The sequence below is a fragment of the Ostrinia furnacalis genome, unplaced genomic scaffold, assembly GCF_004193835.3.
Source record: "Ostrinia furnacalis isolate ACB-3 unplaced genomic scaffold, ASM419383v2 OfSCF7602, whole genome shotgun sequence".
In the NCBI taxonomy this organism is placed as follows: Eukaryota; Metazoa; Arthropoda; class Insecta; order Lepidoptera; family Crambidae; genus Ostrinia; species Ostrinia furnacalis.
Genome location: NW_021137841.1, coordinates 59417 through 86372, shown reverse-complemented (window position 1 = coordinate 86372; position 26956 = coordinate 59417). Strand labels below are relative to the sequence as shown.

Sequence of the window (26956 nt, the reverse complement as noted above, 5' to 3'; positions counted from 1 at the left end):
TTATCCATTAAAAGATACTTACCAATTTTATTTCGACGCTCGCTAAGGTTTGGCCGCGGAATATTTTTGCTCTCACTGGCTAAACGAACGCACTCTTTGATGGTTTGCGAGGCGAAAAGTGGTACGGGGAGGTCCCTTTCTATTATACGTACTATAACTTTAGGCTAAGTTGCTTGTAACATAGTGTACTTAAAATCGCGGCACCTATCCCACTGGGGCATGTATCCTGGAATTACCCTATCCTTTAAGGCATTGTAATTTATATCTATGTTCCTTATTTGCTTTGAAAGCGGAACCAATTATTATACACTGGTCATCACCAAAATCGGCCCACCTACGTTTTACAGGAAAACTCGTTTCTACTGACACAATCATGGTGCCCCAACAATATTGGTGTTATTTGAAAGCCCAATAAATATCCTTAAAGAAAAACACATTTAATTTCGTAATAAACGATTAACATATACAATAAATGTGACTTGAAAAACTTGAAAAAAGACCTCACTTTGGGCTCACCTCTGGGATCAATTAGACCAATTTTTATGGTTATAAAACCAAATAATGATCTCATGTGTCTTCTTTAACAGATGGATAGCGATTAATCCCAACTTAACAGTTTTATAGCCATAAAAGTTGGCTCAAGCGTAACTACCTATTTTTTGAAGAAGTGACTCTGGATTCTTCTATAGACACATTTTTGGGGTAAAAACCTTTCCTTTAATGAAATGAAGTTTAGAACTAGGCTTTTAAATGGTAATATAGTATAGCAATATTGGTGGGAAGTGGGGATGCATACGTTTGAAAGTGCTTGTCGCGGGTGGGTCGATTTTTATGATGACCAGTGTAGAAGGCTAAAGTAAGATCTACTAAGTATTAAAGTATTCTCCTTCACTAATCGTAATCGATTGACGCTTATAATAATGTCATGAGAATTTAATGGTTTCTTAAAATATTTTTTTTCGCTTTCAGTATTTTAAAGGATAGCCTACGTTCCTCTCCGATACAAATTGACTTTTAAGTTATATTAATTTAATTCAAATGTTACTAAAGATTTTAACCGCAGCGCGAAAGTTCGTTTAAGATATCGTGTGTTTACAATCTAAGTAGTTGTCTTGTTGCTAGCAGACGAGTTTTTGCCACTTGCACGATGCGGGTAGTGCGCTGGTGGCGAAGTTGCGGCGCATCTTCTTTAAACTAGCTATTGATTAGCTTTTGGTCGTAACACCAATTTTCCGATAAGGAGAGTAAAGGCACGAAAAAAAACTAAAGCAAGAAATGGCAATATAAAATAATTGTTACACAACTAAAGTACCTGAATGCCATGAACCTGATTTTTTAAGAGATAAAGATATTTTTAGAACTCGTACAACAAACGGAACGAAAAACTGACTTGAATGAACTTTTTTCAGACCACAATAAAAATGATGCAGTGGCAAAAACCTCTTTTATTCCTGCTCCCGGAAATAAAACGTTAGTATCGCGAGCGTGTGCAAAGAATCCTACACTTCACGCCTCTCGATGTGTAGAGGCAGCCCTGGCCGCATCGATCCGATGCTGTCGCGTCAACAGACCGTAGAGAAACGAAATAGAGATCAATTTCGCCCGACTTGTTTACTTTTCAAGGTGCTCGAAGGTAGGGTTGTCAGTGGATAATCCGTTCAGTGATATCCGGAGCTGTTAGTTTCTCATGTTTAGTAATACCAGTGTCTAGTTTATTCCCGAAATAGAAGTTACATAAAGTTTGCATTTAATTTTAGAAGAGCCGAAAGTGCGGTCTCTGCGACGTAACTGCGATATGCGATCAAAATATTGTTAAACTAAATTACGTTAGTTTTAAATTGCGTGAAACAAATGCGAAACAATAAAACGAGATTAATATCTACATAAATAAAATTAATGAAACACGATGACTTTTTGTTGTAATCATATTACCTACTTAAATCTGTTTATTTCCCTTTATACTGTTACAGTTTAAAACAAGTACCTACTCGTATTTTCAGAAGGCAAAACTGTGGCTGACAGCCCTAGACATAAACGCGTTTGCTTTGACGCGCAGCAGCGTCGACGGTGTCTGTGATGCCTGAACCGGTTTACTGCGTCCTTCGTGTAATTTTTTCAGTCGGCTTTTCAATCGTATCATGTTGAATAGCGACAGCCCTGCGTACTCAAGTGGGGCCTGCAGTAGTTTGTCTGAGTGGGTACAGACTAGAGTTAGTGCCCGTTCCAGTTTATGAGGTTTTTCTAGACACAATGCGCCTCCGTGCGTGGGTAAGTTAAATGCGCTGAAAATATGACGGACTTAATTTAACTGAAATAAGTTTGTAACTATTGAATGATGAATTATTTATTAATTTAAAGATAACAATGATCCATTTCGTTACTAATGTCCTCAACAACATTAATTGATGATAAACTTATACCCTAAAGCAACTTAATTTTGTTCTCTCCTTATAATAGTTGTTCAATTAAATAGAGCATCAAATGATAGCTTTGATTTAAGAAGCCCTAATGAAATCCAGTGCTAAATGCCCACAACATCAGATCGCTTGAAGGTTATTAATATTATTACACTTCAATTGTTTTTTGCAAGGATGATTAGGTACTTACTCATTGACTAAATAACTAAGCTTTGAAAGTCTCAATTTTGATAAAATCTAATATTTCCTGAAATATGTCAACCCTACACCTGCGGTCGGGAATGCGTTTGCATCGCAGCGAGTGGAGGACGCGACTTCATTCGCGATATGTACTCGTAAGTCGTACTACTCGCTTACTATTCGCAGCGAGTTATTCCGCTTTGTTGCGCCTGCGGGACCCACACTTCAAGTTTCATTAAACAAAAGTCATTGAGAACTTTGATGCGTTGTAGTTCGTTGACGTTGTTGCGTTCACTTTATGGGTTCGCTGTGAACGTGAACCCGGATTAAAGTTTTTGCGTTTAAACAGATTTGAATGTTGAAGTTTTTAAATCTCCAAAGTTTCAGATTAAATAAAAACAATCTCATATAAATTACTACAGTTACATTGATACATGGGAACACTTTTAGTTTGGTTAGAAGTTAAAAAGCTATTTGTTAGAACAGGTATTTTAAATCATCACATTGCAAAAACATTTTGTGAGATTTTCTTAGCTACTGCTTACCAGAATGCTTTGGATAAATTCTTGCACAAAAAGTGGAGTAAAAATTCACAAAGAAGCTTTAGCATGTCGCATCTTGTGTCTCTAAAACGCGGAAAACACCGGCTAAAGAAATTACTCGCGAGGGTGTGTGGATCTATTTATTTGCAATCAGCGAGGGCAGGGAGGGGGCTCTCTAGGGGACGGTAACTCAGTTTAGGACTTCAAGCAATTTTCTATTTGCACTGCGCTCTTATGTAAAGCGGCGGAAGACGACTCCACTTTTGTTTTGATTCGCACACGCTGCGGGATAATTGAGTTTGCTCGCTTTTTACCGTCTAATGGTTGATTTAAAACAGTGATATATATCTTTGAATATATTTCAAGGCCTTAATTGAAACAAACAGACATTTCTCATTATTTTTTTGATTTATTAATGTTATTCTTGGAAATAAATTACCCATTTTTACTAATTTATCTACTGTAGTAGTAATATACCAATATCTATAAAAACTATATTTCCGCAGCTGCTTACTTTCCACTCTAAGTATTCATACTACGAGTTAAAAGCACTGCTACGAAAATTCGACAGTTGAACTCAAGTTAGTTGACTACGTAGGTTGTTGTTAACTTGCAACTTTACGTAAAGATCGAAATCGTGGTTAAGTTTCAAACAACTGCCACCCAAACAACATGAAAGTGTCGTCGGACACGTCGTAGCAGCTGACACTGCTACGGCGCTACGAGCTACGCGCTACGAGCCTCCCTCGTCTCTCCGCCATTGAACCCGCACAATCTGCAATGTGATCTTAGCTTTTTACTTATATTGACTGGCACACTTTTTATTAACTTATGACAAGTTCTACTGTTATTTTGTTATTAAACAAAATTAATAATAACAACTTATTAATATTCAACAAAAACTGACATTATCCCTACATTCGTTTAGTATTATTTTAATGACATCTTTTAACTCAGTTACAGGCCTTTTAAAGCTAATAGTAAGAAGTTACAAAAATATTTAAAACAAAGTGCGTTGTATAATTATTTCAAAATAAATGTTCATCACAGATCAAAAGTAAGGAGCCGTGCGAGTGTTGCATGGTGGGATCGCTTCCCTCGCGCCTGCTTAATATTCCGCGGGGGCGCGCGCGTTTAGGGCACTTTTTCCAACTTGTTCATTAAGAAGTCCATTCTGTGAAAACTTGGAATGCGTGTCTTCCGCCGGCCATTAACGCCCTGGAGCGAGCGAGCAGGAAATTGGCTGAACTTAACAATAGTCTATGAAGTTCTATGTTTAGTGCTGTAAACTGTTATGTACAATACTTCGTGTTTGTTTCGAACAATTATAGTTTACAGACCATTTAAAAAATATTTTATTGCTTTTTACTTAGCTCTTGTCGGTGGTAATAAGTAGTATTTTTAACTTGACTTAAATCATACCTACTAATTTGAATAATAATGTCAATAAAGCTTTATCAAAGTATCATCATGTGACGTACTACAGAATTATGTTGTCCTCCAAAAGCTTAAGTACAGATAACAATAATTATCATTATGTATTATTAATCTTCATAACATGTAGGTAAATTAATTATGGATTTTGTTCATTTATCGCTTAGACGTTTTTCAGTCGGTTATGTTATTATGCACCTATTTATATCTTCGTAGTAAGCTGCTGTATAAATGAGTTTCATACAGAAACTAAAAGTAATCCTGTGTTAAGTACAACCAACGAAACCAGCAAAATGCTAATACTTTTCTCCAGATGTAAACTCATTCAGTGTTATTAATAAGCAGAGTTTATGAAATTTAATTAGATACAGACGGATTTGATAAAGTCCGAGGACAAGTTTGCTTTCAAATTAATATTTTTCAATAGCTAGAGTGGAAGTTTGCGGGAAAAGTTTGAATCACGTCTTGGGAGTTGGGACTTTATTAGCTGTGTTTGTGGTCAACGCTGCCGATAGTTCCGTTGGAATCTAATCTTTGTGATTATGAAGATATGGTTACTAAAAGAGAGTTTTGAGTGCATCATATTACCAAAATGTAAAAAGTTCGAGTATTATTTTCTAATTTGGTTAAGATAACACTTAAAAGTCATGTTTTGTTGTTAAATGCGGTTAAGTGTAATATTGAATGAAATTATTGATTGCTCCGTTTAATGGCAGTAAACTTGGAGCAACTTAAGATTCTGTAACCACTTCACAGCCAAGAGGTAATTTCCAAAGTCAATTTGACCTACTAATGGCGCCGTAACAAGCGCGGGCGGCGGCGGCTGATCGCCGAACTTTTGAAAACTTTTCAAATAACAGCGCGTTCTCTATTAGCAACGTTCCTTACGTTTTGTTTGCATTGCTCGCATCCGCGCTCCGAGCCGTAAACAACTGTGCCATAAAGATATAAGGTCGATTTTCGAAAATGCTCGGTCAGAGGAAGGTAACGAGCTGAACACCTCGAGGTAATTTCAAAAATTCCGCAACAAACTTGCGCTAGTCATATTGCGAGCGACTTGTTATCGCACAAAGTGAGTTTTACGCGAAGTGTACAATTAAATTTTTTTTTTTTTTTTTTAATCTGTTTTTATTTAGGGACTTTTGTTTGAAAACATGTCAGTCCCATCGAATCTTAACCTACGCTTACAATAACATTCACTATTTAGAAATAAATTTAATCCTGCGAAACCATATCCACCACAAATCTTGCAGCTTTGCTTGTTGGGTTAGCTAAAATATTAAGAAAACCTCCTACATCGTACGCGTTGATGTGAAACTTTCGCAGGATTAAATCTCTTTCCTTTTTAAATTTCACACACTCTACTAGGATGTGTTGAACATCCTCCACCTTATCACAAATATTACAATTTGGAGAGTTAACTTTCTTCATCATAAAAGCGAACTTATTTCCAGGATAATGTCCAGATCTCAATCTATGAAGAACAACAATGCACTTTCTGCTCAATTTAAAGTTATAAAACCAAGGGATCCGAGGAGGCTGACATTGAATAGTTTTAAACCAAATACCTTTTTCTTTACTTCTCTCATCAAAATACTCTTTAAACTTTTCATAACAAATATTTTTGAATTTAGTTAATACCTCAGTGTAAAACGGCAATATAGGAAACTCTAGACCTTCTGTACATGCTAATTTAGCCAATCTGTCAGCCTCCTCGTTGCCTCTTAGACCCAGATGAGATGGAACCCATTGCAATCTCAGAATCATGGCTGGTGATAAAGTCAACCTGTGAATCGTTTCTAACACCGTGTAGGCTATCGGCATTCCTCTGCTATGACCAGAGGCACATCGAGCCAGGTGTTGTAAAGCACTTTTACTGTCTGAAAGAATCACTACGTTATTTCCGATATTATCATGATTTTGTATAATGTATTTAAGTGATTCTGAGATTGCAATTAGCTCCATGGTCATAATAGAAACAGTGGTATCCACTCTAAAAAGCGCTGATGTACCATTTTTAAGGTCACAAAAGGCAGCTCCTAAACCATCTCTACTTTTAGAACCATCAGTAAATATTTTAAGGTAGCCTGGGTATTTATTGGACAATTCTTCAATTATATTTAAGTACACAGAAATTTTCGGAGCTGGACATACTTCTGATACAAAACTTATAAGCTAAATATAAATATCTCAAATTCAAGGGTGGAACAGATAACTCACACTCCATAACATGTATTGGTGTGCTCTTAACAAATCCTCCAATAATTCTTAATGCCTGATTTTGTAATCTATCCAACTTGATCAGATGAGTCTTAGCACAGCTACTATAAAGAAAGCAACCAAAGTCAAGTCGACTTCGAATTGTAGATATGTATAAAATACGTAGATGTTTGGGGTGGAGACCCCAGCCAGAACCCGCCAAGACCTTAAGGAGATTTAAATATTTCGTCACCTTCTCTACTATCTCATTGACGTGCTTACTCCATCGAAGCGACCTATCAAGCCATAAACCCAAATATTTAACTACATCTTCCTGTATTAGCGTAGTTCCTTTTATATTAACTTTAATTTGTGTTAATCTACGACCTCTTGAGAATAGACACAATTTGGATTTGTTTGTAGACAACTGAAGTCCAATATTGTCCAATAGACTAATAACAGTGTCAAGAGCTATTTGTAATTCCATTTCACATCGACTCAGGTCTTTATGACTGGTATACAGAACATAATCATCAGCGTATTGAGCAACCATGACACCTGTAATTTGCCGACATATAGATATGGTTACAATGTTAAAAAGCAATGGTGCTATCGGGTCACCTTGAGCGAGTCCCCTACTGGTACATCTGACTTCTGTTATACCACCCTGCCTCTCACTTCTAATTGTCAGTCGTCTTTCGCTCAAGAAACACCATAAATAGTTACAGATCTATTTCCCAACTCCAAGTCCATCAAGCACTTCTATGACTTTGTTCACCAGTACGTTATTATAGGCATTTTCTATGTCAAGGAAACAGGACACTGTTGGAGTGTTGTTAGAGAACCCTAATTGTATATGAGAAACAAGTCTGGCTAGACAGTCTAAGCATGATTGGGTTCTTCTAAAACCAGAAGTTTTCGGGGACAGTATCTGATGATGTTCTACAAACCACTCTAATCTCTTGCCTATCATGTTATGAAATATTTTACACAGACATTATATTAAAGAAATCGGTCTAACTTTTGCCTCCTGACTACCCCCAGCTTTAGGTATAGGCACTACCAATATATTACGCCATTGGTTTGGAACGGTACTTGTTCTGAAGATAGCATTATACAGTTTTAACAAAAACTTTTTGCCAGATATTGGTAGGTTAGATATCATTGAATAAGTAATACCGTCACTACCCGGAGCGGTATCTTTCTTTTTTAAACAGACTTCTAGTTCTTGCGTAGAGAACGGTATTCCTAGTAAATTATTGTTCGAAACTATTCTAGGGGGACAATCAACTACATAATCAGGGGCTAGTGAGTGTAACAAATCATTTTTTTGATGGTCCGCGACTGAGAACTTTGACTGACGATAACCTTTGTACCATCTCATTTTGCGCCACATATCAGAAACATCAGTACACTCATTAATATCAGAACAAAATTTCCTCCAGCTGTTGTTTTTAGCTATTTTAATATTTTTCCTAGTTTCTGATATCTTATCTTCTAATGTTTTTAAGTTAGAGGGTGTGGGGTTTTTTCTAAAGTTTCTTAGAGCTAATCTACGTTCGGCAACTAATTTAGATAAATCTACATTCCAATACTCTCGCGGCTTGAAACTTCTAGTAGGATTATTACAAATTTTAACGCTAGGTATGTGCTTACTTGCTGAATTATTAATCTGGTCTATGAGGTAATCATAATATTGCTGAATAATAGAAGAGTCGCAATTGTTGCTATCAAAATTGAAGAAAGCGTTTAAAAGTTGTTTACTGTATGCTTCCCAGTCAGCTTTTTTAAAATTGCGCCTTGCAACATAGTTTAAATCCATGTTAAAATTCATAGATATTTTAATAATGAGATGGTCGCTACCCAAGTTTTCGCTCAGTACTTGCCATTTAAAATGTATAANGGGTGCGATATATCAGACGATGCAAATGAAACATCAGGGGATGACCTTTGTAATACACCATTTACAAATTTAATTCTAGTATCTTCTCCATTATTAATAGAAACAAAATCATGTTCTAAAGAAGAGTCAAATAATTGCAGACCTCTATGGTCGCATTTATAGGACCAATTTGTGTGATGGCCATTAAAATCCCCAGTAATTAAAGTTTTGCTTTTAACTAACCCAAATACTTTGTCCCAATCTGCCTGATTCGTCCGCACTGAAGAGGGGCAATAAATAGCTATCAAATTTTCAAGGTGTTTACAGTTTAAAATTTTGACATAAACAATCTCTATACCTGAATTGAAGCCGCTGATGGAGCAAGCCTGAGAGTGTAGAGTATTATGAACTATAACCGCCACACCGCCATAATTGTCATACCTGTCCTTTCGGTAAATATTATAGCCACTTATATGCAGAGGAGATTCCTCTTCCAACCAAGTCTCACAAACAATAGCTATATGTATATTTTCCTGGTATAATAATGCGACAAAATCAATCAGTTTTGGTCTAAGGCTTTGTGCGTTCCACTGGAGTATATTAATTTTAGGACTACTATTCATTAAAAAGCTTAAACAAAGTATCAACTAATCTTCCACCTGAACATAATTTTACTATACAGCTGCACTCTTCTATTATAACTTTTAAAACCAACATAATCTTAGACTCAAAGTTATTTTCAGACAAAAAAATGTTCTTTAGTTTAAATAACAAGTTCCACACATCGAATTTCCTCTCTTTTCTTTTATTTTTATCTTCTTTCACTATATTATCATCTTGGGATTTTTCATCATTTGACCTTATTTCCGTATCCATCATAAACTCTTCGTCTAAATTATTTTCTGTTTCATATCGAATTTGTTTCTTTTTCCTGTGTTTACTAGTTTTAGTTCCTTGCAATATTTCAGAATATGAGATTTCTTTTTCTTGCTGGTTATCTTCGTGAATTTCTGCTGTTGTTTGTACAATGCTGCTAGAGCTTCTGTTTATATTGGTTAAGGGAGGGAATGATAGTATAAGATTCAGAAGTGGAAACTAATTAAAAAAAAACAAATTCAATAGAAAACCCGTTTATTAATTTTAAACATTTATTCGCAATAACTCAAAATAATTTCAATCACATAAAAATAACAATTGCACACTTATTTAGCAAGAAATAGAGATAAATAAAAATAGCTCACGTGACCTTCAATCGACCGACAGAGATTCCTCCAGACAACCGTCCGTTCCGAGCGCCGAGAAGCAAATGGGCTCCGGTACACGCGGCGTTGGTTTTTATAAACGACGCCCGGTAGTTTGATGACGTAGCCAGGCAGTTCCTTACAATAGTATTTCACTTGAGATCTGGGTATTAGGAGTAGTTAAAATGTCCTTCTCTTTTATGGTAAAATCTTTATTCTTCTCGCTGGCCAAATATAATTCTAAAGCTTTTTTATACGTAAAATTTTGTTCACTCATAATTCTACGAATATTTTTTTCTTTGGTGAAGAGTGGGCATATTTTATCTAAAGACATATGAGGCCCTTTACAGTTTGAACAAGTATATGTTTCCGTTTCACAATTCGCATGATTTTTACCACATTTCGGACATGTTTCTGTATTCAGTGAGCAAAATTTTCTTATGTGACCATACTTCCAACATCTTGAGCATTGAGTCACAGGGAACACAAATTTGTCAACATCAAACTTGCATCCATATGCTTCAATCGTTGGCGGTGTTGAGGCACTTCTAAAGCATAAGCGAACTGTCTCACTCTCAATCCATTTGTTCTCATTGCTAATGCGTTTCATTCTTTTGGCTGAGACTATCTCAGATGTAGCTTTTAGATTTTCTAAAAGTTCTTGTTCGCTTATGTCAAGATCAACTCCTCGTATAATGCCGTATGATAAGGTACTGTGATTTGTGAGTTGGGCCCTTACGTCCATTTCTGTCAACTTTGTGTTTGAAATTAGTTTATCTGCTTGTATTTTACTATTAAATTGGACAAATACTCTGTAAGGGCTTTTGTATTTAATTTTAGTAACTCCAGTAATATTTGAGTTTTGCAAAAACTTGGCCAAGGTCATTTGTTTCATTAGAGTTTTAGGTGAAAATAAACATACTTCATATATTTCCTCACCCGTTGAATTAAACATGTCTTCAATATTATTATTCTCTTCTTGTGTTGATGCTCTTCTGTTTAATCTTTTAGCTTTTCTTTGAACTGTTGTAAATCCTTCTTCACTACTTTCTTCACTTTCACGCGGCCTTTTTTCTTTATTTTTCTGCTCCATTTCTTGTAATTCTTTTTCACATTCGTCCAAAATGTCATCATCATTTCTGTCATCATCACTTAAAACATTTTCTTCCATTTTCACTTTAGGAGGGNTCCTTACACGGCCTCTCCTGACTGTGTGTCGTCCTCGACACTTGTTCTTCGGGTGGTGCCACTGGGACCTGCTACGCCTGGCGCCGACTGTTCAGGTTCTGGGTCAGCGTCCAGCAGGGGCATCGAAGGGTCAGCCGGACGAGTAGATGCTGCTGGTGTGGTCTCGTCATCTTCAGAATTCTCGTCTGGAAATGACATTGTATGAGAAACAGTACATAGGACAGCTAAATACACACGACCTCGTATGTCTTTCACTCGATCAACCAGTCAATTAATTCAAACATCAATCTAATAAACACTCCTCTAATTCGCTCATTCATACATCCATCTTTATAAAGGTAAGTCAGAGACGTCTCTTTAAAATAGTCGAACCCAATGCAGACTGCTCTCCAATACTGAGGTAGTCTCCCCAGCAAGACTCCCTCGTCCAACTGGCTGCCTGCAGTTTCAGCTCCTGTAACATGACTTGACGCAGACCATAATCATACGTCAAGTCGTTTGCCACGCAGACCGTATTCGTACGTGCAAACCCGCCCAACGCGCAGACCGTATTCATACGCGTGAGCCTGCCCAACACGTAGACCATAATCATACGTGTGAGCCGTCCGACCTTTCGGACCATAAGTTGACCATTCTGGTGAACTTATGACAACTAGCTACTTGAAGCCATTCAAGAGCCATCCACAACATCATGGTGCAGCGACAAACGCCAAGCGACACACGCCTGAGTGTCTGATACCACAGCGATCAGCACTTACACCATATGACCAAAGCCTGCAAGCAACAAATGCCATGAGAAAACTTACTCTCAAAAAATGCAGCACACGTTTCTGGGCACCATTCGCCGTGCCACGGCACCATATATTGCGCCGCTGCCTGCGTAGTCTTGCCGTAGCCTCCGCTCAGCAAGCGAAGCGTATAACGTCCGCTAGGCAGCACGTCAACCACTTTATAAGGGCCGCGCATGCCGGGATCAAGCTTCCCCGTAGACTGCGAAAACTTTATGACGAACACAACATCATGAAGGTTAAACTGACGAGGTGGACGACGCCGTCGGTTAACTTGTTCGTCTTGCTTAGCTTGGTTGCTTCTTAACAGCCGGCGAGCTCTGTCTCTGGTGATTTCCCGCAGGGCCTCCCGGTTGGGTGACGAACCTTCGACAGCCACATCGCGCACCAATGCACGAATAATAGGCGTCGTTGCCTCCGTGCCGATCAGAAGATTTAACGGAGAGACTTGCGTGGTTTTTTGCTTTGTAATATTAAGCACAAGTTGAAGTTTCCACAAAGTGCTGGACCACGGTACGTTTTTGTGGTTCGCTTGTATACGTAACATGTTAAGTACTGTCCGCATATATCGCTCCGCTTGACCATTAGCATGATGCATTTCGGGGGTTATGTAGTGAAGACTACAACCTAGCTCATTTATCCATGTTACGAAATCATTTGACTCAAACATCCGCCCTTTGTCCGTAATCATAAGCTTTGGCACCCCAAACAACGAAATAGCTTGTGTGACCACACGTTTCAGCTCTACGGCATCTTGTTTGTAGATGGGATACAAAAGGGAATACTTAGTGAAAGCATCCACAATGAGGAGAACAAATTTGTATCCTTCGGATACGGGCAGGGGACCTAGTGCATCAACATGCACCGTATGGAACGGGGCATCTGGTTTTTCCCATGAAGTAATGTTTTGCAAAGGGGCACGAGGCACCCTTTTTTGTGAAATACATATGACACAATGACCTACGTATTTGGCGACAAACTGTCTGAGGCCTGGGAACCAGAAGTGTCTCAGAATAAGGTCGAGAGTTTTCTCCGCTCCAATGTGCTCATGCTCATCGTGAAACACTCTAAGGAGACTGAGTCGGTGACCTTTAGGAATGTAACACAGCAGTCGGGGCTGCTCACCTACCGGGACATACTTATAGTACAGGACACCATTTTGGACGGAATATTTAGTGGCATCTAAGCTGCCATCCTGAAGCTTTTGAATAAGGTCTTGCGTTTCGTTATCAGCTGACTGAGCTATTTGTGCCCAATTGCGAGGCCTTGAGATTTGATTGACGCTGGCTATGGGATTGCGACTTAGATAGTCAGCGTGAGGCATCATTACCCCTTTGCGGTATTCGATAGAAAAGTTAAAGTCCTGGAGATAGATCCACCAGCGGGCAACTCGGGGTAATAAATCTTTCTTTCGCTCGGTGGATTTTAGCGCGTTACAATCAGTGACAACTACGAATTTTAACCCAACTAGATAGTGCCGGAAGTTTTGAAGAGCTTTAACGACGGCAAGGGTCTCCAGTTCGTAGGAGTGATATTTGCTCTCAGCCCCTTGAGTAGATCGACTAAAGTAAGCTACTACGCGCTTTTTAGAATCTGGGTGGACTTGCAAGAGGACAGCGCCATAACCTGCGCTACTAGCGTCCGTATGGACTTCAGTAGGAAGTTTCGGGTCAAAAATTGCGAGAACTGGCTCACTCGTAAGATGTTTTATGAGATCTTGCCGGATAGCCTCGCATTCAGGAGTCCAAACGAACTTTACGTCTTTACGGGTCAAATGAGCAATGGGGGCAGTTTTGGTGGCGTAGTCTTTTATGTACCGCCTAAAGTAGCCTGCTAGCCCAAGTAATTGGCGAACCTGTTTTACGTTCTCTGGTGGCGTGGTGTTAGCTAAGGCTTCTACTTTTCGCGGACTCGGTCTAACCTGACCCTGACTAATAACTTTTCCCAAGTACTCTACTTCGGTTACGAGAAATGAGCATTTTCGAAGATTAATCGAGAAACCGGCCGTAGTGAGTGTTTTAAGTACCTTACGTAATAGCTCGATCCCCTCATTTACAGTGTCACTTAAAAGGAGCACATCATCGACATAAACAAGAACGTTCCCGGCGTCAATATGTTCGCGTAAGGTGTCATTAATTATACGTTGGTACACTATGGGTGAATTGGCTAAACCGTATGGCATTTTTACGTATTCAAAATGGTCTTCCGGCGTCACGAATCCGGTTAGAGGAATACTCTCTTCTTTAAGAGGGATTTGGTGAAAGCCGGTAGCCATGTCCAGGCTTGAGAAGAATTTAGCACCACCCAACCTATCAATCTGGTCTTCTATTAGGGGAAGCGGGTAGCGATCTTTTACCGTGATACGATTGAGCGCTCGGTAATCGACGCAGAGCCTATCGGAACCGTCGCGTTTCTTAACGAGTATAATCGGACTGGCGAATTCCGATTTTGAACGCCTAATGACACCTTTGTCTAAAAGATCTTTGGTGATCTCCCGAACTTTAAGTTTCTCATCATACGAGAGCTTGTACGGTCTATATACCACAGGTGTCGAATCGGTAAGCTTTATCTCCGTTTCGCCCGTTTGCACAGTCGTAGCGGCGGTACCCGAAATCAAGAAATTGGAAAACTCATTGATGACAGACATAAGGCTTTCCAATTCGTCACCTTGAAGAGGTGTATTCACTTTGACTTCCTCTGTTTTCACGGAGTTAATTTGACCAGAGAAGCTGGTGCTACGCGTAAGATACTGTCTATCCTTGGTCCGCACATACGTTATTCCGTCGCGGTTCATTACGTCCGTGCCTATTATAATAGGGGCGTTCATGAAAGATGCTGGGACTACCAACAGATCTACCTCAATTGATATGTCACTGAATTCTACGGTCACTGTGACATATGACGTGGTCACTAACTCTTTGTCGCTCAAGCCCTTTAATACACAACGTTTCGGCTTAGGTTGGCATGAGATGTATTTAAGAACGTCTGAAGAAATGAGAGATACGCCGAGAGCACCACTATCAAGAAGTACGTCCACCGGTACTCCATCTACCACCGCAGGAGTAATATCATTGTTTTGGAAAGATCCCGGTCTTTGAGAGCAAAGGTTTACGTTGCGCTGATTCCGCGGCTCCGATCGTGCCTTGGCAAAGCAGTTGTCCTCAGTATGTCCCTGCTTCTTACAAAACGCACACAAATTACTAGGACCTGGTTTCGCGCTTGATGTCGTATCGGATTTCGGTCGTTTGCAATCACGACTGACGTGTCCCCGTTGGTTGCAAGTAAAACACTTTAAACCGAACCGATTATTGTGTCGAGCCGGGGCTTGTTTTTTAGCATTTGTCGAGTTATCTCTTTTCGCAGTATTGGGTTTGGTATAAATTGAGAGAAAAGAAACGATAGTGTCCGGCGTCAGATTGGCATTAGCAGCTGCCGCACGTACTTGTGGACTGTCGATTCCACGGATAACAATGAGTGTCCTCAACTCATCGCTTAACCCTTGAACTATTTTTAGGCGTAACAAAGTGCGACGCGCGTATTCCGCAAAAGTCGAATATTTGTCTGACGTCGTGTTCATGGCGTCTAATAAAATGTTAGCGTAGTCGAGTTTATTGGGACACAGAGACACAAATTCCTTTTTGAAGTTAGACCATGTTCTATCGTTCGAAACCCACTCGCTCAACCACACTTTGGCATCACCCTTTAGACATGAGGCCACACGCGAGAGGCACTCGTGATCGTTCCAGCCGTTCGCGTCTCTGGCGCGATCCACTTCTTCGCACCATGCCTCAATGTTATTTATCAGAGGATCGAAATTAGACACGTAATAGCTTTGTGACTTCGAAGGTTGCATGGTTTTAATAGCTTGCATTAAAGCATTTGCAAGAGTGGATGCCTCAGAGGACGCGACACCCGAGCCTAGCGAGGCCTGTCGATGCGGTGCACACGGGCTTGGCTCCCTAGGTATAGAATCGCGTTCGGGTCGCGTTTGATGCTCATGGTTATTCGAAACATTACGCGAAATAGGAGGCGATCTATCGCTGCCATAATTTTGTGATCGATCTCGGTTTCGTTTACGTGATTTGCTACACGACAACGACCTAGACCTGCAACGGCTAAATCGCGAGCGACACCGACGACGAGAATTCGAATCGCTACGCGAGCGACGCCTAGTCCTACCGCGCGAACGGTGTCTTTCGGCACTACAGGAATCACGCCGATCTCGGACACGAGAGCCACTCCGCGAATTATGCCGTGCACTACTCGAGCTATGTCGCGAAACGCCATCACTACGATCACGCGACCTACTCTGCGAGACTTCCCTACTTCGAGAGTTACGACGCTTACGCGACCGACCTCGAGTATGCTTTCGTTTACGGTTACGGGATCCAGTACGCACCATTTTATCACTCACTCACAGAAATAAATTCACAAAACAAAAAAAAATACAAAAAGCAGGTAGTTAAATAAGCTTGCAATTGCTTTGTTACTTGAAAACAGATACGATTTTCTTATAATTAGCTTTAGTAAATCATTTAAATATACAGGTGGGCGAAAGTAGTCCTTTATCCCACTTCTGATATAAGATTCAGAAGTGGAAACTAATTAAAAAAAATAGGGCATGTAATATCGGAAGGTTTTCAATTCCGATATTGGATTCCGATATTAGATCTCAATATCGGAATTCCGATATTAATATCGGAATTGAGTTCATGTGCTATAAAATTAATATTTGGTTATATTCGTAAGAATTCTGGATTGTTTACAATAAAATAATGATTTTAATCAAAATCTTTATGTTATGGGTATCCATTGCATTTGGTTTTTTATGTGACAAGAGGCAAACGAGCAGACGGATCACCTGATAATGAATGGTTACTGATAATGAGCCTATATGGATTAGCAAATAATTAAAGTGTTTTTGTAAAATCACAGGTATCAAACAAACTTTTTTACTCCTTCATTATATTACCCTGTTTTATGTTGGCGGAAGGAATTTTAGAGTCATTCAAATCACGTGTTACAAAAATTGTAGAGAGTGGTAAAAAACTTGAATATGCTTGTAATTCGTTCCTTTTTGATATATATTATCGATGTACAGTCGCGGAATGAAAAGGTTCGTCACCTTAGTGTCGGTTTTCGCTTGCACTAGGTACTGTAAGAGTCAAACCTGCCAACATAACAGTGCAAGAAACAGTGCTGCTAATATTTAAATAAATATGAAGTTTGCTAACGAATAAGGTTTTGCTTGTTTATTTTTTTATCCCATCAGTGCAATGCAATGATGACATTGACCAATTGACAATAGTTTTTTTTATTTAATAGAAATAATAATGGCAGGTTGAACCAACAAGAAGGTTTTAGTTTATCAATCATAATAATCTTCTTGACAAGATAAATCGTCAAAAATGGTGGCGGCCTGCATTCAGNTTAAAAACACAAACCCCCATATTAGTGAAATGATAAAAAATACAAATTACTACTCCAAACTAACTGACGACGGATACCAATGTCAAATGGGATGTAAACTGAGATACCCACAAAAAAAAAAAAAAAAAAAAATATCCTCAACTAACAGTGCGTAAACTGGCATCACCGTACGTGATACTACATAGTTCTTATTTCTAATCTCTTTGGACAAAGCCCTCGCATAATTATGATAGAACTTCACTTTTTAAGTTCGTTTAATCATTAAATCTATTGTCTTAGTTCTAAGGACGCGAACATTCTGGTATAGAAATGTTAGGTTATTTATTTTGAACGCGCCTTTTTACAATAGGTGTTACGATCAGTTCCTATGAACGGCACTTGTATTTGTTTGTTTCTGCCAATTGCCGAAGCATCAAATTGAGTTTTTGTTGTGGAAAAATAAAATAAGTCACTGGAATGTTGAGGTCTAACAAAATTAAATGATAGATTACTACTCAATGTGACGTAATACAAAACGAGCGTAGGGGTGTTTATGTGAAGTGTAAATGAGATTGTGTATGAAATATGTATGTGTAGACGAGGTAAGTGTACAATGTTATTAACGTGCGACCAGCATAGGGTTGAAACTAAGATAGTAATTATGGCGTAGTGATAATATTTTCTGATTATTAATAACATGGTGAAGCAAAGTATTAGGTAATATTTTTTAAATCTTCCTCGCAGGATATTAGAATGTAAGGCGAGTTTTCTGATTTTCTTGTATAAATACGGCAGTTTTTTGTCCAAATAAATTTATAACCAGAGTTTTTAGCTTTAGACTTGCAGCTTTTTAGTAGCTGCTTGTTATGAACAGATAAATGTTCGTTTATATAAATATGACATAACTCGCCCTGCACTCCTACATCCTTTGAGGTTAAGCCGTGACGCTTTCGCGCAGCCGACAATACCTCATCCTTTTTAGAGCGATTATGGAAGCGGATTATCAAATTACGAGGTTTTCCTTTCACTTGTCTCTTTGCTTGGACACGATGGATGAAATCCAAATCCTTTGGGTTGATGTTAACGTTGAGGTGCTTCGCGATATTTTCCACTATGGCTGGGAGTGATTCGCCAACGTTCTCAGGGACACCGACCACTTCTACATTCTGAAGCCTGGACCATTGCTCTTGCCTTAAAGACGCTTCCTCCATACTGTTCACTTTAGATTGTAGTGCTTTCAGCTGCGAGCTTAGGTTAGTGTTCGCCGATTGTAGTTTTTTAATGGTAGCTGAATTTTTGGCAGCAGAACTTTTTACACCTTCGAAGAGATCACTTAACGTACTCACTGACTTTTCCAGTTCCAAGTACCTTTTCTCAATGGCTTTGGTGACTGATGCAGTGACATCTGCCAAAAACTTTGGTAAAGCCTGTTGGATTGCAATTTCAATCTCTGCCTTTATTGTGGCAATCACATCCCTCGGGGGCTCTTCATCACCGACCGCTGCACCTGTAGGCCGCTTCCTAGTGTCTGTGTTCACAAACTCGCCGCTGCTGCCGGCCGCATCCTTCACCGGCGTGTCAGTGTTGTCTCCACGACGACCCGGTTTTGCTTTGTACTCAGGGCATACCCATGTTGGGTCTCCTTTCTTAAGGCCGACACAACCGCAGTGATACTCAAAAACTCATTAAAACTCATTTATTTCTGTAAATAGGTCGCTAGATTTCAAAAGAGGATCAGAAGAAACCACCCTGTCCACTCGTACGTGGAAGAAAAGCCTCCTCCCACCGGTAAGTGGTTGTTTATTGGTGGTGGGCGAGCGAACCGCGATTCGTAAATTTGTTGGCAGGGCTCCTTTCAGGGGTTCTGACCCAGAGTGCCGCAATCGGCCTGTTCCGGCAGGGCCATTGACTGCACACTCAACGTCCTCGACATTATAATTTTCAGGTATTTGGATATCTGAAAGTATAAAGTAAAATATAGTCTTTTTTTTTTTTTTTTTTGAGGGGACTATAAAAACTAAAAATAATTATGAATTTTTATTTGTGAAATTTTAACACTTCATTAATAATATAATATGTAGGTATTTACTTTTTAAATTCGTTATATTATGTTCATAATGTATCTAAGAACGTATTTTGCCTTCGTGTGTGACTCACGGTCAAACTCCAGGCGTAGATTTTTGCGTCATGTCTAGCCATCGTGTATAACTCGCGGTTACCCTCCAGGCAGACTTATAGACGCTGTATTGCACACTTTTATTTCGTATAATATAATATATTTACTTACCCTGGTTTTCGATATCAGAATCTGAATCGGAAATTATAATATTTCGTCGACGTTTATGCACTTTATGTTTTTGTTCTAAACGTTTGATTTTTTCTTTGTAACGCTTTATTTTATCTTCAGCCTTGCGTTTCGGCATATTTGAAATGTAACGGTTACGCGTTTGTTATAACTTGAAGTGACGTGCGTTCACTACCGCGCACAAAAAAGGAATGAGCAAAACGCGGGAGCGCTAGTGATGCGTAGACCCATAGATGACGGTTTGAAATCGGAAATCGAGTAAGAACAATCGATACAAATCTAAAAGTGCGACACTACCTAGTACGTTAGGGAAACTACATGGTAATAATATATCTGAAGAATGGAGCTATGAAAATATAATAATAAATAAGGTAGTGAATGATGGTGTTGAAATTTGCAATATGTTCGGTACATATTTTGCATCCGTTTATTCGTCGGTTTTTGGCGTTTTCAATGCTATTGAGTCCTCTTCTTATTTAAGTAACCTAAAATCAAACTCGGACTGTTTTTCTAAATTAGAGATCGATACTGAAACTATTGTGGAACATCTTAAAACTTTGGACGTCACAAAGGGGCCTGGTTCCGATAATATACCCGCATTCTTCATCGTGAATTGTGCTGATGAGCTGGCAATCCCGCTATCTATCATTTTCAATAAATCTCTTCTGGTATTTTCCCAAAACAATGGAAGCTTGCTAAGGTGGTCCCTGTCCATNGTGCAGTATTGTGGGTGCTATTTTAAATCTAGTAATACATAGTACTATTGTTAAGTGAGTACGTAACAGTTCGCAATTTGAAAGTGTTGATTTTGCATTTTATTTCTGATTTATTTTTATTTCTAGCGTAGGTAGTTATATAATTAATTACCCCACAACGTAGACATCCTAATCGTAGTTACTAGAATTATTTTGTAGGTTGCTTTAGCTGCTTTAAAAGGTAAAATGGGAACTCACCCTATCAAATATTTCTTACTTAACAAAAACGAATTATCATACGAGGTTCTTATTAGAGGAGAGGAACCAGCTAGCACTGTTCTAGGGTTGCGTAAACAAATAAATAAAATTATATTATCGGTACCAGACGATGAAATCATAGATTCTGGTTTACCTATTTCTGAGGACTGTGAGGGTGTTTTTACTTCTATTAAAGAATTAGGTTCAAAAGTGAATAGTTTACATGAAAAATATGATTTTAATTTGTTTCAAAGAACTACGACTTTGCATAATCACATTTACTATCGGCTGAAGCGGCTCGATAAATCAGATTCATCATTTGCTTCTCAAATAAAATCTTTAAACAAAGAATTTGATTTACTTTCTGGTAAATTAATGACCATGAACAAATCTGTTTCACCACAAAGTGCCACTTCAGAGCCAAGTCCTTCTTCATCAGGCGACAATTCATCCACTATTACTGTACATTGCGATCATTCTAACACAACAGATCTGAAAATTAAATACGACGGTAAAAGTTGCGTTCACGCGTTTGTGCAGAGAATGAATGAGTATAAAACCGTTCGTAACCTACCCTCAAATAAATTATTAATGTACGCAGCTGATATTTTTACTGGAAATGCACTTCACTGGTATCGCAGTGTGCGTGACTCTGTTAATGATTGGGATGAGTTAATAGCCCAGCTTATAGAGGATTTTAGCCCGGTAGACTACGACTACAGGCTTATGTCAGAAATACGAAATAGGACTCAGGGTGATCAAGAAAATATTATCATCTATTTAGCTATAATGTCAGAACTTTTTTCACGCTTAACGAAAAAATTAAGTGAACAAGATCAGTTAGAAATTCTATTACATAACATCCGCCCATGTTACTCAACAGTTTTGGCTTCTTGTATCACCGGGATTGAATCCANTGTTGGAAACTACAGACCAATTTCAATCTTACCAACTATGGCGAAAGTATTTGAGGCACTGATCTGTCCTAAGGTTCAAAATTACTTTAAAAAATATTTATCAACTCACCAACATGGATTTACCCCTGCTCGTTCGACGAGTAGTAATTTGTTAAGTTTTGTTGAAAATGCTATAGAGTCTGTTGATTCTAATAAACAAATAGATGCAGTCTACACTGACTTTAGCAAAGCCTTTGATACGGTCTCACACAGCGTGCTAGTTCAGAAACTCTCAGCTTACGGGTTTTCCGGCTCCCTGCTCAATTGGATAAAATCCTATTTAGCTGATCGATCTTTTTATGTGGTTGTTAGCGGGTATAAATCTAACATATTTAACATCTCTTCCGGCGTACCTCAAGGTTCACATCTGGGGCCCATTCTTTTCAATATCTTCATAAATGATTTACCAGACTGCTTTGTCCACTCTTCGCCATACATGTTTGCCGATGACCTGAAAATTGCCCGTGTGGTGTGTTCTCATAGGGATGCACTGCTGCTTCAGAGTGATGTCGATAGGCTTGAACATTGGTGCACTAATAATAACATGCAGCTCAATGTTAAGAAATGTTCTCAAATCACCTTCACTCGTAAATTGAACCCAATCATGCATAACTACACTATGCACGGTTTGCATCTGAATAGAGTTGACATAATAAGGGATCTTGGCATACTACTGGATAAAAAACTAACATTTGTTCCTCATATCGATTACATTATTAAAAAAACTTTTAAAACACTTGGCTTTATCATGAGGAACACAAAATCATTTCGAAAGTCAGCTACCAAAATCTTTCTTTATAATAGCCTTGTTCGTAGCACTTTGGAGTATGGTGGGGTTGTTTGGCGTCCACACTACGCAACTCATACACTTAGACTGGAACGCGTCCAAAAACGGTTTCTTAATCACTTAGCCTATTCTACAGGTAAAGCTAAAAAAATTCCGAGCTACTCAAAACGACTAGATCAGTTTAAAATGAAACCTTTAGAAAACCGTAGAACTGCACTCGATCTTATATTTTTATTTAAATTAATAAATGGAATTGTTGACTGTCCACATCTTCTATCTAAACTCAATCTTAAAGTTCCCTACAAATATCCTAGATATCCAATCAAAATTCTGTGTCCGCCCTTCAGAAAAACGGTATCTGGATCCTACTCCCCAATATCTAGATTCTGTAAATTGTATAATGAGTACAGCACTGAACTAGACTTATTTGGCATGTCGATTAATAAATTTAGGCGTCAAGCACACTTATTAGATAAGTAGATCAATGTCTACNAAAAATGTATAGGTATTAATTTATTTACTTCTAACAATAAGGTATAACTTCTAACAATATGACATTGCTATGAAAATCATTTCGATGTACACTTAATACTAGAGATGAAACGGATATCCGGTAACTATCCGGTAGGCCGGATATCCGGCCTAAATTTAGGGGGCGTCCATAAATTACGTGAGACTTTAAGGGGAGGGAGGGGGTCAACGAAAACCTCACTAAATCTCACGTGGGGGAGAGGGGGGGTCTCGGAAAATATCACGTAATTTTTACGTCATCGGAATCGCTCGCGCAGTGTAGGGTTCCGTAGTTGTCTGTCGTTAACAAAATATATTTCAGAAGCAAGCAATTACTTCATCTAAAGTCATTTTTCATAATATGAAATTGTATAATACATGAGTCAAATGACTATTACTCTTAAATTAAGTAATGTATCTTAACCGTTAATTTTCCTTGAAAAAATTCATCCCCACTTTACATGCAGGGGCAGCTACCCTAGATTTTTTATTTTTTTAAATTTTATTTTGTCGGCGTTATTAAAATACATACCTTCACAAAATTACAGCTCCCCAGTGCCAATAGTTTCCAAGCGAAACCTCGGACAGACAGACAGACATATCGAAACTATAAGGGTTCCTTGTCAGGACTACGGAACCCTAAAAAATTACATTACATACGTATGAAAATAGTATGTATTCGTAGTTAAAGTAACCAATAGTCAAATTTGACAGATGTCAAATGACAAGTGGTTAAATAACAGAAAAAAAATGTTTTTATAACAATGTTTAACTTGACTTTTAGTACATTTTTTAACTATTAGTTTCGTTTCAGCCAAATGAAACGAAACTAATAGTTAAAAAAAAATATCTCCAAAACTGTTTACCACCGCCCTGGAAGATGTCTTCAAGCTTCTGGACTGGAACGGATTTGGCATAAATATCAACGGCGAGTACATCACCCACCTTCGATTCGCGGACGATATCGTAGTCATGGCTGAGACCTTGGAGGATCTAGGCACAATGCTCGATGGCCTCCGTAGAGCCTCTCAACAAGTCTGCCTCAGAATGAACATGGACAAGACAAAAATCATGTCTAATGTCCGTGTTGCACCCACTCCTCTGAAGGTTGGAGACTCTACACTCGAATTTGNAAGTTATTTTTATTGAAAAAGTACGTGTGAGTCGGACGAACACCAACACAAGTAATGACAAGAAATATGGCGGACCGCGGAATGTACTACGGTGCTGAGGAGTCAAAACACGTACTTTATTATATTTAAAACTTATATATTTAAATAAATATTCTCTAAAAGTGTGATAAGGACGGCATCATCCCAGGTACTGCTACATGTAAAACATAATCATCTTCGGGAGAGATACGAAGTATAATTGTCAAAAAAACCAAGTCTCGCAACTCAGTTGTTCTACGGTAAAAAGTTGTGAGATCCATGTAATACCAAGTCCAGGCCAGGAAATCTTTAACGTTTTACATAAATATATTGACTTGGCCATCGCATGAAAACACGTGTAAATTAAATTATTTAGTGCGATGGCCAAGTCAATAATTTATGTAAAACGTTAAAGATTTCCTGGTAAGTATTGTTTTTGATGGGATTAAATTATTTCCAGGCATCATTAGCATGTTTATAATCAGACTCTGAAACAGTAGAATCACTTAAACTTGTATAGAAGCACTGTCGAGGAGGCAGTTCCTTTCAGAATCAGAATCAGAATCATCATTTATTTGCTATAAATGTGGTACAGGAGATGGATACAGTTAATGGTTAGGTCTCACAATTAGTCATTTCTGACATGCAAATATTAAATTAATTAATTATTAAACATTTCAACAAATTCCATTAAAATATTATCAATGTAAGATGTCAATATAAATGTCAATAGTAGATACTCAATGTCAAAAATTCAGAAATTGTCGATGTCAAAGATTCACCAAGCATAATTCAATAACGATTACATACATNGTTTATTTTTGTTTCTTGTATTAAAGTTATGCAAATCGCTCTTTTACGTGAATTGCTCTATATTTTTGCGGACATATAAAAGGTTTTCATAAATGAACTGTGAAGCTACTGTCAGTATGTTTATTTCCTTAAAAAAATCTTTCAAGGAAAATCGGGGTCCAAGGTTATAAATGGCCCGCACTGCTCTCTTCTGCAGAACAAACACAGTTTCAATGTCCGCGGCTGATCCCCACAACAATATGCCGTATGACATTATACTATGAAAATAGCTAAAATATACTAGCCTTGCCGTTTCAATGTCAGTTAATTTCCTTATCTTTCTCACTGCAAAAGCAGCCGAACTGAGCCTTTTTGACAAAGTTTCAATATGAGGACCCCATTGAAGTTTAGCATCTAAAGTGATTCCCAGGAATGTTGTGGAATTTATGCTATTTAATGGTTCATTCTTCACCATTAATTGCGTGGAAACCTGCTTCACATTAGGTAAGCTAAATTTAATGCACTTAGTTTTGTTTGCATTTAACAATAAGTTGTTGAACCAATGTAGAACCTGTGAGAGTGTGTTATTAATATCGTCAAAATTTACCCTACCTCTATCAACTTTGAAAATGAGAGATGTGTCATCAGCAAATAACACAATATCACACAGATCTTTTACAAAGTAAGGAAGGTCATTAATGTAAATAAGAAATAGCAAAGGTCCCAATATTGATCCCTGCGGCACACTGAAGCCTGCATGACGATTTAGAGCACGTTATTGTGCTATCCTTTGCTTTCAAGTCACTTCCACAGGCACCGCACTTGACCATGATTGATTTTTCGACGAATTGATGTTTAATTGGAGAAACTTATATCACCACATAAAGAGCTTACGCCAACAATAAAAATTATTGACAAAAAGTGAAAAATATTTGAGTATTAATATTATTAATTACTGAATTTATCGGAGCCAATGTTTACTTGGCAACTACACACAGTTTTTTATTATATGATCAAACGAACTTACCAAGTGAAGTTCGATCTGAATTATCCTGTTTTCGCCTCCGAGATTTATTTTACACATATTTCTTTTAGAAAAAGTATATAATAAATTAAAATCAGCTAATCTAACTATAAATCTAGAAAAGTCAGTATTCTTTCGGAACGAACTTAAATATTTGGGCTATATAGTTAATTCAAAAGGATTACACGTCGATCCAGGCAAAGTAGAAGCAATCCTTAACTTTCCAACTCCAACGAATAAAAAGGAAGTTAAAAGGTTCCTCGGTACTGCTTCATGGTACAGGCGATTTGTGCCTAATTTCAGCTCCATCGCTGACCCGCTGAACAAGTTAACATCCACTTGTAAAAAGAAAGCCACCTCTTTTGTTTGGACGAAAGACGCAGACGAGGCCTTTAACAAACTTAAGAAATGTCTTACATCTGCTCCAACCTTATCTTGCCCAGAGTTCGACAAGCCATTTGAGGTTCACACTGATGCGAGTGACTATGGTATAGGAGCCCTGCTCACTCAAACCGTTGATAGTGTTGAACGTCCTATAGCGTACATGAGTAAGTCCTTGTCTGCAGCTGAAAGAAATTATAGTATAACGGAGAGAGAAGCTTTAGCTGTTTTGGTCGCTATCGAGCATTGGCGATGNTACAGAACTTTGAAGACTTTTCTCTTTATCATCAAGATCTGACTTAAATATGATTCATTAGAGTCCTGAATAATATTGATAATCATAGCATTGGATCAAGTTAGTCATCTATGGTTTTCTGAACCCTTTTCCCTTTTGTAATGAGATAAGTGGTAATGGTGGTATTTGCACATTCTTTTTCATCCTGACATCAAAGACTGTACGTGTACGTCCTATCTCAGTCAGATTTATAGCAATACAATCGCGATAATTTCACAAAAGAGTATAAAGCTTATCTAACTAACCAGAACATGTCGGAACTAAGTCCGAGTTCGAGAGTATACATAGCTGAGGGGTCTTTTACAATTCGATTTACATGACATATTGGATATGCTCCAAAAAGCATTGAAGTAGCTATTAAAATATTTGCTTTAAGTGTTATTGGACTAGGANTCAGGCCAGTGTCCTCCCTCACATTAGACTATCTCTCGGTCAGCTATGTGCCAGGAATAAGACGGAATAAACATCTTGTTATCTTATACACTCTTTTTACTCACGACCTACTTCTGTGATAGTGACTGG

At 38.3% G+C, this 26956-nt stretch overlaps 2 protein-coding genes across 2 annotated transcripts; one reads left to right on the top strand and one right to left on the bottom strand.

Moving 5' to 3' along the window:
- Positions 1–5693: 5693 nt before the first annotated feature.
- LOC114365550 (uncharacterized) lies at positions 5694–6646 on the bottom strand. Its single transcript, XM_028322152.1, has 2 exons — positions 6189–6646; positions 5694–6026 (listed from the first exon to the last, which is right to left on the bottom strand). The coding sequence occupies exons 1-2, from the start codon at positions 6542–6544 to the stop codon at positions 5789–5791; spliced, it is 594 nt and encodes a 197-aa protein (XP_028177953.1). The 5' UTR covers positions 6545–6646; the 3' UTR covers positions 5694–5788.
- A 13658-nt stretch (positions 6647–20304) lies between these two features.
- On the top strand, positions 20305–22456 carry LOC114365547 (uncharacterized). Its single transcript, XM_028322150.1, has 2 exons — positions 20305–21456; positions 22418–22456. The coding sequence occupies exons 1-2, from the start codon at positions 20527–20529 to the stop codon at positions 22454–22456; spliced, it is 969 nt and encodes a 322-aa protein (XP_028177951.1). The 5' UTR covers positions 20305–20526.
- The last annotated feature ends 4500 nt before the right edge of the window (positions 22457–26956 follow it).

Coding starts and splice junctions, on each gene's coding strand:
- LOC114365550 (XM_028322152.1), bottom strand. CDS start 6,544: ATGACCATGGAGCTAATTGCAATCTCAGAATCACTTAAATACATTATA. Junction 6,027..6,188: donor ACTAAATTCAAAAATATTTG/TTATGAAAAGTT, acceptor TGGACATTATCC/TGGAAATAAGTTCGCTTTTA.